Source organism: Salarias fasciatus, chromosome 9 (genome assembly GCF_902148845.1).
Source record: "Salarias fasciatus chromosome 9, fSalaFa1.1, whole genome shotgun sequence".
Taxonomy (NCBI): domain Eukaryota; kingdom Metazoa; phylum Chordata; class Actinopteri; order Blenniiformes; family Blenniidae; genus Salarias; species Salarias fasciatus.
In genome coordinates this window covers 7893708-7906382 of record NC_043753.1, presented here as the reverse complement: position 1 = coordinate 7906382, position 12675 = coordinate 7893708, and the positions used below count along the sequence as shown (strand labels likewise).

Genomic DNA, 12675 nt, shown 5'->3' with positions numbered 1-12675 from the left:
AGGATCATTCGTCAGACAGAAAGTCATGCATGTGGGGGAAACTAAGGGGGAGTTTAGTAAAGAGGGCTGGTTGAATCGGAAAGAGTTTTGAAGTTACAATTTACCTGAACTTCTCCGGCTGTCTCTGGAGAGGCCAGAATTAACAGTTTCAGTGTAAAAGTACCTTCAAACAGCAACAAAATTTTTTGTTTTCCATTTGAAAACACTGCTGTGTAAACACTGCATCATTTTGAGCTAAAAAAAATTATTATTATTATTTTTTAATCTATATCTTGTTGCAATCGTACTGTATGTTCAGCAATTTCAAACAAACCACATCTATTGAGTCTGGAGATGTACTTCACTGTAGTTTTTGGTGAGTTTTAATCAAATCAAATCGAGTTTTAGCAGTTTGTTGCTTCACAATGACTGTGTGTGTATTAGCTTTAGCTAAAACACATCATCACTTTGGTCATTTCTAGATTAACTTCAGCTCTATTGTGAAGGGGTTTTTTAATTCAGAATCAGCTTTATTGGCCAAGTTTGTGCATCACAAGCAAGGAATTATTTGACTCTGGCTTTTTTTTTCACTCTCCACATGAAGAGAAAAAAAAAAAACAGCAAAAAGGACAGATGAGAAGAGAGAGAAGTACTGGAAATTCTATTAGATAAAGGTAATATAAATAAACATTCTGAAAAGAGAAGTCCTTGTATTTACAATTGTATGAGCATTTTAAATAAAATGAAAGAACAGGAAAGAACAATATATAAAATAAAATCTTTTAAACAATATTTACAGAGCTGTGCAACAGCCAGGGTTTTAGACAAGTTTACCTGAATATCTTAAACATTAGATTCAGACGTAATTCTCTAAAAGCTTCCAAGCGAGGCATTAGACCCCTGCACCATGCAGTAGATTCACCGAGAAACTCCCAGATGTGGCTGTATAGTCTCATGAAGGAGAGATTACACCGATTTTACTGCTATTTTCTTCTGCATATCTTGCCAATAGCCACAGTGCCTCCATTGTCTCCCCCGTTCAGTAAATTAAAATCAATTTCTACTGACGAGAGAAGAAAGAAGCAGAGCTAACGGCTGCCTTTGGTCCAGTTAGGCTCTGCTGGTTCGGCCTTCCTGGTGTGACCACTAGTCGCCTGCTGGGTCGCCTCGGCGGGAATCTCATTGTCTGCTGATGAATGAACTCAGTTACAAATCCAACCTCATGTAGAAATGGAGACTAATAAAATAGATAAATGAAAAAAAAAAAGGAAAAGAAAAAAGGAGTCCCGCATGGCCGCCTCCACTGCGGGACGTTCTTGGCGCCTTAGTCACCTTGACTGTCCGAGGAGAGAGTACTCACTCAAGAAGTACCCTAACCAATGACAGTTTATAAAGATGGACGAAACTTATATGTCCCCCATAGCGTCCTGAAATCTGAGCAGGATGTCTGGGATTGCATCACGTGGACAGAGGTGGCGCTGTGATAGGGCTGTTTATGCAAAACCAACTCATAAAATAAATTCAACAGATTAATTATGTGAAAATCAGAGTCTGGTCAAGACAACATGGTTGTAGAAACTAGTGATAGAGACCAGAACATGCTCTGAAACGGAGCGCTTTGTTTATTTGTACTCTGAAACTTGGGATTTTTGAAGTGGTTCCAATAAGACCCGGGGTCTTTCCAAAACCAACATCATCGCCCCCTGCTGAAATTTCCCCAGTATTACAGCTTTTCTGCATTTCACCATTATCTTCACCTTTTACCAGTGAAGGTTGGCGCTTGGTCTTGACACATCTGCATAGTGAGGGGACAAAAGGAAACGGTGAAGCTGCAGAAAAGCGTGAGGAATCGAGCTACTTTTAATGAGGGGCTCTCATTTTCTTTCGGCATCTCTCTTCTCTCCACAGCCGCCTCATTGTCACATGATTACCAAGGTGAGCTGTCGGAGGCTCGTCTCCTCTCCGTTTTCTCCGTCCTGCTGCGCCGGCTGCATTATTCACTGAGCAGAGGACATTATTAATGCATGAGACACCGTGAGTCAAGTGGCCAGTGGGAAATAATGAGTGCGAGGTGACGGATTCAGGCGCGCCAAGCTTAATGGGAAAAGGAAAATCAAACAGTCCAGATGGCATTTAGTTGATTTTTTTATTTATTTTATTTTTTTTTTTTTTACTATTAATGGGCGATAAAAAAAGAAACGCCTGCGGAAATATAACTCATGCAGGAATGTGTTTTGATGAAGAGATCAGATGAGAAGAGCTTTTTGAAGAATGACCAACAGAGGGCACCAGAGACACATCAGAAAGAAAGGACACCTTTGTTTTTAGAAGAACTTTTTATTTGTGGATGCAACCCACTGTGTTTCTTGGCCTGATTAATGTATTACTTGTTAAAATAATTTACATTTAGAATGAATGGATAATTATGCCGCAAGAGAGCAAAGTGGTGCAGTGGTCTAATAACTGAAAAATGGAATGGAGACAATATGGAACATCAACTAATTAACATTAAATACTGTAGAAACCAATATTACCCTGAAAATCATGAAATTGGCAAATTTCAAATTGAGTAAAGTCAATAATAACAAAGTTTGAATGTGATCAACTTTTTGCACAACCATAATTCAGAGAGCGCTGCATTGTATAAATGATGGTGAACTCTGCCTAATTTATTTAGATCAGAAAACTGCTCAAAAAATACATTTTATTTCCAAGAAATACAGCTTTATAGTACATGTATTATTGACTGCAGCTTTTACAATTTCAATTGATATTTTTTACGACAAGTTATTCCGATATATTAACAAAAAGGTTTATCACCGTCTTGGCTTTGTTAGAGTGATGCTCCTGCATATTATTGAAGGCTGTAAGTATGTAAGAAGATGCATGGAGGCATAAACAGTGAAAAGAGTGGATTACTTTAAGCAAGACATGACTGGAAATCAGGTCAAATAGCTGATCTTCAGTGAGTTGCGAAACAGACTGTTGATATCTGGACAATGAAAGGTCCTGAAATATCAGCTTTTGCAGTTTTTTGCAACATTTTGGAGCTTTTTTGCAGCTTTTACAGCTTCTCTAGCCATTAGCTTTTGTACCTTTCATACTTGTTTTTATTTATTTATTTTCAGCTCTTGCAGCTTTTCATAGCTTTTGCAGCTTGTGTGCCTTCTGGCAGCTGTTTCAGGTTTTTTCAGACTTTGCAGCTTTTGTAGATTTCAACTTTGTCAGCTTTTTGCAGCTTGTAGAAGCAGCTGTTGATACTTCACTTCTCTTTTACTCTGGTTAACAGTCTATTTTCCATTTGAGGGATAACATGTCCATCACTTATGTTGACATTTATTATTAGTTTTTTTTAGCTTTTATTTTGCAATATATAATTCACTTCCATCAGGGACACACCTCCATTCTGGCTGATAACACATGACATTTCTGCCAACATGATATATAAAAAAAAGCTGTGAGTGAAGCAGCTGTCACTATAAATACAACCTGCAAAACACTGGCTGCACAGCAAAAGTGATAATTAAGCTTGAACAGCGAAGCACATGACAGAAGAGAGGTGAGAAACATTCTCCTACAGTTCTCTTGTTCGGTGCAATGAAAAAATCTGCGCAAAGATAAAGAGGGAAAAGAGTTAAGACAGATTCAGCTGCCATGCAAACCAACCGCGTTCCTCCAGTAGACAATTTACTTAATATTGAGCTGGATGGAGTACTATAGCATTTCGGAGAAGTAACTGTGAAACTGTGTCAACACAACATGTGCTTTATCCAGACTGTTATATATAGTATTAAAATCATTATAATGCAACAAAGGTGACTCAATCACCATGGCAATTAACATTGAACATGACTAAAAAAAGATAAGTTAAACAAGTATCTCCACTGTAATTTGGTATGAAACCTGAGTACTCTGTTATTAACTCTGATACTTCAATAAAGTTTTTTGAATTTGAAAATGAATTTGAATTTGAATTCTGAGTAGATGCTGTGTGGATTTTAGCTAATACTAAACAATGCCTTAGATGACATTTCAGTTAAGTCTATTTAAGAAATACTAAACAAAATGAGTAATATTCAATCGAAATCTGACCATTTTCACGCAATTCTACCAGCTGTAGTTTTACCTGTGGTACATCGCTCCTACGGAACTTATTTCCTCACATCACTTCTCAGTTTGAGCTCACATTCAACAAAAAGCAACATGTTTTACTCCTCTTTATTATGTGTCTGTTTTCCAGTGCACAGGGGTGTGCTCGTGAGGGCCGCGGGCTCCGACGCAAACAGAGCGGTAAACAGAAAACAACCCGGCCGACGAGCCTCTCCGTGCAAACAATCGTCTGGCCAAACATCTACGGGGCGACTGGGATCAAAGCCGCGCCGGCGTTTTATCACAGCCCGGTAAACGGCTGCTTCCCGGGGCGGCGTCACGCTCGCGGGGTGTTGTCAGTATCAGCAGGGCCTCAGTAATCAGACGGCAGGCAGACGACACAACACTCCAGATTCTCCCGAGGCCGTTTGGACGGTTACACACATGCTCACTGCTCTTTTTTAATATTACTTCTAATCTGTTTTTTTTTTTTTTTTCATTCTGTCTAGGCCCTACAAACACGTGGATTAAGACGGCAGCGGCTGGATATTCCAGCCCGGGGGATTATTTTCCAACCTTTCACCCCTGAACGGGGCATCTGCCAGGCGGCAACCTCGTCTCGCCAACTTGACCTTTGGCCGGGAGCGAGTCGGCGTCATTAACATGGAAAATCTTCTCAGTCTCACTGATGAACGTAAGCATTACACAACCTGGCGCCGCTCCGCACATGACTGCATCACGGCTGGGCCCAGCGCCAAAGCTATTTACGGGATCACACAGATTGTTTTTTTTTTTTTTTTTTTTAAAGCAGGATTTATCATCAGTAGCCATGGCAACGTTCAGACAGTTCTAAACACAAATAGATCACTTTATGACGCAGTGGCAAACACTGTAAACCAGTTCATTTGATTAATCCTTCTATTTATCAACACACTGTGGAAGTGAGCCAGAGTACATGGAGTGTGCACGTCTGTGCACGGGGAGGGAGAACATGCAAACTCACACTGGACTCAAACTGAGGAAGTTGTTAGGAAACAGTTTGAACCACTACGTCGTCAATATGCTGCTACACCTTTTTTAACAGCTTTTCACTGCAGTCAGATATTAAAAGGAAATAATCCATCCATCTGATGCTGCAGTTCACAATACATAGCTTTCCTTGTGTTTTCAATGTCTGTTTACAAAGAAACAGTTGTGGAGCAGACAACGGAAAAATTGTGCAAATTACGATCCAAGCATGACATTTTGCCTGATTGTTCTTTAGGGCTTATTAATCAGACCTGCCTGATTGGCCATTTAAAAATCCAAGATGTCAGCCATTTTTCAAGATGGCCCCAATTTGACCTGCCTGAAGGCCCGTCCATGCTTCTCATGTCCGCGTGGGTGCGCGTTGGTCCGCGTGACGTAAAAATCGTCATGAATTCCTGTCCGATCCGCGGACGTCCGCGCAGCAGCCAGAATTTGAGACCGCGTTGCGCATTGCGCGCAGGTCGCGGAAGTGTGTGCCCGCGCCAGAGCGCCATAGCAAACAAAACATGACAGTAAAAGTGAAAGTAGACGGAGCTCCGGCCTTATGGCTCCACTTAAAGACATCGAAAGAGTGAAAAACTCGTGGAAAGAGAGAGAGACTGTCTGGAGGGAGGAGAAGGTCTGCAGACAGAAGTGAAAAAGTAACTAATCGCTCCGGCGCCGCCCCGCGATTCAGAAACAGAAAAAAAAGGCTAAATAAACTTTAATACTTAAAGATAATGGACTGACAATGTATGTGCTTAATTTTCTCTAAATAAACCGCAATTAAGGAGCAGATAAACAGTCTGTAGAGCCGGAAAAGCTTCTCGAGGCTGCGTGGATCACCGCGCCTGCATGAGACGCGCACAGCTGAGCTCAAAATGTAGCATGGGAGAAAGCGCGTCCGCATCGGTGGTGCGCGGACCTTCCAAAGCGGACGCGGAAGCGCGTACATGTGAAGAATGGACCAGCCTTAAGTCACCTTTGTGCTCCGAAATGCGAGTAGCTTGACAATTTCAATGATCGTGGTGTCAATTTTTCCAAAATTAAACATGACAGAAGAATTTATTAATAGTTTAAAAAATATTTTGTGATTTTACCATTTCAAATACAATCCACATAGTCACAAAACCAAGGTCTTCTCAGTCTGGCAGTACAAATGCTGGGGTTAAAGTTACCCTAAGCATCATTAATACAGTAAACTAAGCCAAAATGTCGCACATAGTGTTATAAGACTAGCAAAATCCAGTTCAGCAGACTTGAAAACAGACGCCAAGATCATTGAAATCGGTCGCTTACTCACGTTACAATGAATAAATCTGTTTCGGCAAGTTGGCAGCCATCTTGAAAAATGGCCACCACACTTGATTTTGAAATGTCCAATCAGGCAGATTTGATCAGCAACCGCTTTAGAACCACCATGCCAAAATTTGATTCTTGTATCATAATTTGCACGATTTCTCAAGAATGCTGCTCTGATCTGCTCTACTACGGTGCCCAAAGCCAGTAAAAATTTGATTTTTTGGCTATCTCGGTGGAAACAAGTGAAAATGCAACTTTCCTGAAATGCTGCTGCTGTGCATGTGCAAAACAGTTGAATGACTAGTTCTTCAGCACATGTCTGAGTGGATGAATAATAAAAACGTTTGCCTCTTGGTCCATATTTTCCTGGGAGTTGAGTTCTTTGAATGAAATATCCACAGAACCGTCCACATACTCCTCAACATGCTAACTTCGTCATTTTCAGTGTTTTTGCCCGTTCCTGTGTAAACAGATTTGTTTTTCAAAAATTTCCTGTGTAAACGTGAAGCTTTTCTAAAGAGAAAACACAAAAATGATTTTTTTTTACCTGAAACGTCGCGTCAACGGAGCCTTAGTAGCTTGAGATTTTCTATCTTGATGAAGGAAATGTGCTGAACCAATGGTTTATGAATCTTTTATGAATTTGTGAGATTTGATCCTTGGTGAGTCCTTTCAGTTGAGCAGCTCCCATGTGTTTGTGTGTGTACATGCACTATCAAGCACAGATCTTTAGTAGATGAGGCTCATTGTGTGTGCTTACATTCGTGTGCAAACCCTCAACTATCAGATCGCCTCTCTTGTAATAGATAATCATACTGTAAGCGTGAAAGGATCACTTTAGAATGCATTATCACACATCCTTGAATTTGGTTTAATCCGTAAATTTAATGACATCAACCAGGATTGTATCTAAATATGAGTGTTGACAGTTAGTATCAGCAAAACCAAATCAAGATTTTCTTCTCACAATAATGCACTTCGACATCACATCAAAAAAATACAATTCTCTCGTTCGATGATTCATTTTTATCTCAACATTATGAAGCCGATTCTGAGCTTTATCTCTGCGTGAAAGATTTATTCAGCCAATAAATGATGAGTGTAAATTACCAGGCCTTCAGCAGCCCATAAATACGAGTCGGGGGGGTCAGGCGTTCGCAATAACGCTCTGATTAATGTTTAAATGGCCGCCAATGGATATTGCTCCTGAAGGATGGTTTCAAATATCAGCCTGGTTAATGCAGAGATAAGCGGCGCCGTGGGTGGGAAACACGGAATAAGAGAAGGGACGGGTTGTGCTGCTCTTGTCCAGATAACCTTTGTGTTGCTGTGTGTGAAGTCACAGAGCTCCCCCGGGCTTATCAAACAGATACGGGGGGGGGGGGGGGGGGGGGGAGGTCTTAGTGTCCCTCCAGGATTAAGGTTCGTGTTGTGGATCCATTCCTACTATCGCTGCCTCGCCGTTATTATAACTCCACTGGAGCAGAGAGCGCGCCCCGCTGCGGCGGGTTCACAGTCATTAGCTGAATGCTAACCGTCCCCCGGTCGTTCAGGTTGAGCTTTGATCAGCGACGCCTGTGTTTCCACGTACAACACAATTAATGCAAATGAGCCGCGCGGTTTCAGGGCTGCAGACGGAAACTGACACGATGTCCATTTTTAATTTACCTGCAGGAAATCAAGCGCTGCATGCCGACAATATTAATCCAACGACAAACACTCGGGAGCTGAGCTGTCTCCTGTCGTTACTGTCAGATATTTGTATTGCCACCGAGTGTTAAAATTAGACCAATGAGATGAAGGGAAAAGTCAACAGGGAAAAAAATAGATATTTTTTGCACTTGGCTTCATTAATTTCATAATCAGTGTAAATATAAGTCTTTGCTTTACAAGACTCTTGTCTTGAAAAGAAGTTTTGCAAATCATTTATACTGAAATGGATTTGAATATTTAAAATACTAAGCATTAGCTGTCATGAACAGGCTTAGCAGTGCAAAGTTTTTAAGATATTTCCTGGTTAGACAAATACAGATTGGATATTCATCCAGTGGCAAGATTCAGCTGATGAATCAAGCCAAAATGGCTGCCAGCACATCCAATAATTACTGCTTCTTTTAAAGCTTAGTTGTTTAAGTTAAATTTTAACCTTCTCATGTATAGTAAAAATAGATTAGACCCTACAGGAGGGGTGTCAAACATAAGAGCCTTCTGGTCAAAACGAAACTCTAATCAGGCCAAATGAAACCAAGTACATTTTTTTTAAATTTCAAACAAAATATATCCTTGATTTTAGTCCATCCATTTTTAAGGCTCAAAACACTGGTGAGCGTGAGTCAGCAGGAAGGCAAGTCAAAGACAGTCATAAAAGTGTGTGTGTGTGTGTGTGTGAGTGTGTGTGTGCGTGTTTTGTCAGTTATTGGAAACACATCTTTGTCTTACCTTCATACAGCCAATCACTGAGCCCGTTGAAGATGACGCCTTCTTTCCCAGTGGACACCAGCCGAATGGAGCGGCTCTCCACCTTCGACCGGTAGTAGATGTTGTTCTCGAAAATGAAAATCTGTGAGAGACACAAAGGGGTTGACTTACTGAGATCCCGCATAATGAAGTGCGTTCATGCGCACTTGGCTTTTGTGGGCGGATAAATTGTGAAATGGTTAATTAACTCAACATCGAGGCTTAGATGAAGATATTATCATGCTGTCAATCAACAAAGGCTGATGGACTGAAACTGGAGGGTGATAAACTGTTATTATAAGTCACAGAGAGAAAACCTGGGGACTGTCTGATATTTACATGGAAACAATATATTCCCGGAAGAAGACCTCAGGAAGGAGAGAAATCATGAAATCACATTGCTGCATCAGATTTGACACTCTTCCACTGAGACATCAGGGAAACACATTACTGCGTGACGGCGCCTTCGGATTAGAGTAAAATCTGAGTTTTGATAAGAGTACAAAGAGGGGAAAATAAGTCCTTTCAGATTCTGATAAGACGCCCAACCTTGAGACCGGGTTTTGACTTTGACGCTCTCCTCCACGGACCTGCGGGGCTTTCCAGATAACTGAAGGTCAACTCTTTCATTACAGAGAATAAGAGATCATCAGTGTACGTGGCTGGGTGGGGGCGGGGCGGCTCTCGGGGCTGGAATTTTAAAATGTTCCATGCTGAAATCAATCTCAGGCTATTACAGAAAAAGGGGCTCACTCTGTATCTCAAGGATTATGGAATCTCTTGGCCTCAAGCAGGTATCACATTATCGGTTAGTGAATGATTCTCCAACGACGATTCACTCCTAGGAGGCTGAACGACTGAAATATGCACAGCGTGAAGCCCGATACTGTCTGCGATTTGCTGCGAGTTGAGTTCTCACTTCCTCCCAACAGTGCGAGAAGGGCTAAGAAAGCGGTCGTCCACTGCCACACCGAGCCAATTACTTCAGCAGTCTGCTACTAGAACACCGTAGAAGATTTGCTCTTCACTGGCACCTTGGTGATCTGAGCCCCTCTACTCCACCAAAGCCGAACTGAGGAACCTTAGGGTGATGTTTGACAACGCCATGTCACTGGACCACGACTCAAGGCAACTGGTTAGAAACTGTTTCTTCCAGCTGCGCAATATCGTTAAACTCAGACCCATGGTGTCTAAGAACGATCGTCCATGCGTCCATATCCTTGCGGCCGGACTACTGCAACAGCCTGTTCACTTGCATCAACAAGAAAGAGCTGGCTGGCCATTTTTCAAGATGGCTGCCAACTTGCCCTACGAAACACATTTATTCATTGTAACATATGTATATGACTGATTTCAATGATCTTGGTGTCTATTTTCACGTCTTAAAGGTGCTGTAGGCAGGATTCAGCATCTCTGCCATCTTGCTTAGGTTTACCTAAGCAAGATGGCGATTTGACCCATCTAAGATGGCGATTTGAAACCCAGCACAGCCAATCCTGTCCTGTTTTCTCTGACATCACGCCCTTACGCAAGTTAAGCCCCTCCCACAAGAACGTGTGACGAACGCCCCTCAACCAATCACGGTTAGAGCCTCAGGGGCTCTCTGATTGGTCAAAGATACCTGGAGCTGTCGAGATTCCTTTTCAGCTCAGAACAGAGACAGATGGAAACACTGCGCCCTCGCGGTAGTGCAATTATGCTACACTCCTAAAGGATTATCAATGGATACTCTAACATTTAATCCAAAGAAAACACAGAAAAATTAGCATTGACTAGCAAAATCCTGCCTACAGCACCTTTAACTGGATTTTGCTGGTCTTATCGCAGTATGTGTGACATTTTGGCTAATTTTACTGTATTAATGATGCTTAGGGTAACCCTAATCCCAGGATCTGTACCGCCAGACTTGGAAGACCTTGGTTGTATTAAACAAAATAAAAATAAAAGCTAATTGTCTTTGAAAAGATAAAATCACAAAGTCATTGTTAAACTATTGATAAATTGCTCTATCATGTTTTATTTTTTGACAAATAGAAAAAAAAGATCATTCAAATTGTCAAACTACTTGCATTTCGGAGCACAAAGGTGACAGGCAGGTCAAATTGTGGCCATCTTGAAAAATGGCTGCCATATTTCATTTTTAGATGTGATTAATGGTGTCTAAAGAACAATCAGGTAAAATTTCAAGCTTGTTTCATGACTTGCACAATTTTTCCATCGTGTGCTCCACTAAAGACGAGCTGCGCTGCAGATGGGAGTCCCTGTACAGGAGCTGATCTGGGCCACAGCGCTGAGAGGAGGCCTGCCCCCGTTCTCTGGAAGAATGGCTGGAACGGGAGTCAGGAAGGATATCCGGGGCAGGCGATACGTACTCGGGAGATTTTGTTGTGTTTGAACCGGAGAGAGTCAACATGGCTGCCAATGAGGCGGCGGTGACACAGTAACCAAAGAACTCATTCTGATTTCATTATTCTGTGGATTGTAGTGGATTTGAAGAAGGACAATCCAAAATTCAACTAACTTGCAATATCTGCTGGTAGAAGAAACAGGAAGTCCTTGAATGGAGTTGAATCTTAAGACCGTTTCTTCTTCAGATGAGAGATACAATTTTTATTGGTTTATTGATGGATTCAAGGCCTCATCACTCCTCACAGACCCAAACCTGGACTATTTGAGGTGAATGAGAACCTGGCCTATACTCACTCTTCTGTCTGAGCTCTTCTTCCTGACATGTGTTTCAGGTCAGATATTTTTGTATGTAGACTGAAGAAACACTGACTTCTAGACCCTTGTTTAAAAGTATGATAACTTCAGCCATGAGAGCTTAATGAATTATCTCAGTCGAAGAAGAAAGAACGTAAAAGAGCTCATTTACTTTGGTCTGGTGCTGGTTTAGCCAGTGAACGGAGGTGAAGAAGTTGCTCCAGGTGCACGTTCTCAATGCTAGTAAGAATTAGAGTGAGTTGTGTGCAAGTTGCGATCCACCTTTACGTGATAAAATGCAAGTGTTAAATGCATGTTTTTCTGTCTCCAGTTAACACACATGAGAAGAACAATTTGCTACCGCCAAGGAACACGTGCAGTAGCAATGATTCAGGAAAGCTGTGTTTTCCCCGTTTCCATGGAGAGGGAGCGTTTTAAAAATAAGTTGCGTTTCCACTAAGTCTGAGCACCAAAAACACAAAAGCCTTCTGTTTTCACTTGAAAATGTTGTGTTAATAATGCACTGATTTTGCAACATATTTTGACATAAAACTTTCTTTTATCGATAGAATACGTCAATAAAACGAAAACCGAAACATCAAAAGAAGAATCTGACTGCGGCCACATTTCTACTTTTTTACTTTCAAATGAACCGTTTTTGTTTCGGTTGCTTCAAAAATCAAGATACGTTACAATGATAAACTATAAAACCCAATACAAAAAAAAAAAAAGTTCATAACCAGCTGGTTTGTGTGTTACAATCTTGAGAGCTTCTGGTGAAACACTGAAGCCTCGGCCAGATGTCTGAAGTAATATTCAACTGAGATACTTCATGGGAAGCGCAGGAACTGGAATTTTTTAATCTTGACCAATTAAATTCAGAATGTCTGAAGGCTGGTGCACTGATTGAATACACAGTAGATTGAAACACAGTAGAAGTCTGTTTCAATCAGAGTCCCCGGCATAAAGCCTAAAACGATGTGACTAAGAACATTATACAGTTTAGCAGCAAAGAAGACACTTTGTGCTCCTAAGTGATTCAGGCAAAGTCTGTGTTGGTTTCTCTCTCCTCCTCTGGCTTTTATTTTGTCACTGTTTTTCTCCCTCACTCTCACTCACACACACACACATACGCAC

The 12675-nt window shown here is 41.3% G+C and overlaps 1 protein-coding gene across 3 annotated transcripts in view; it reads right to left on the bottom strand.

Moving 5' to 3' along the window:
• The window catches only part of LOC115394511 (dipeptidyl aminopeptidase-like protein 6), a 191574-nt gene that overhangs the window by 20735 nt on the left and 158164 nt on the right, over positions 1-12675 (bottom strand). For all 3 annotated transcript variants that reach the window (XM_030099837.1, XM_030099838.1, XM_030099839.1), the window contains exon 8: positions 8818-8938. In XM_030099837.1, coding sequence (XP_029955697.1) covers positions 8818-8938 — 121 coding nt within the window. The remainder of the gene's footprint in view (positions 1-8817; positions 8939-12675) is intronic.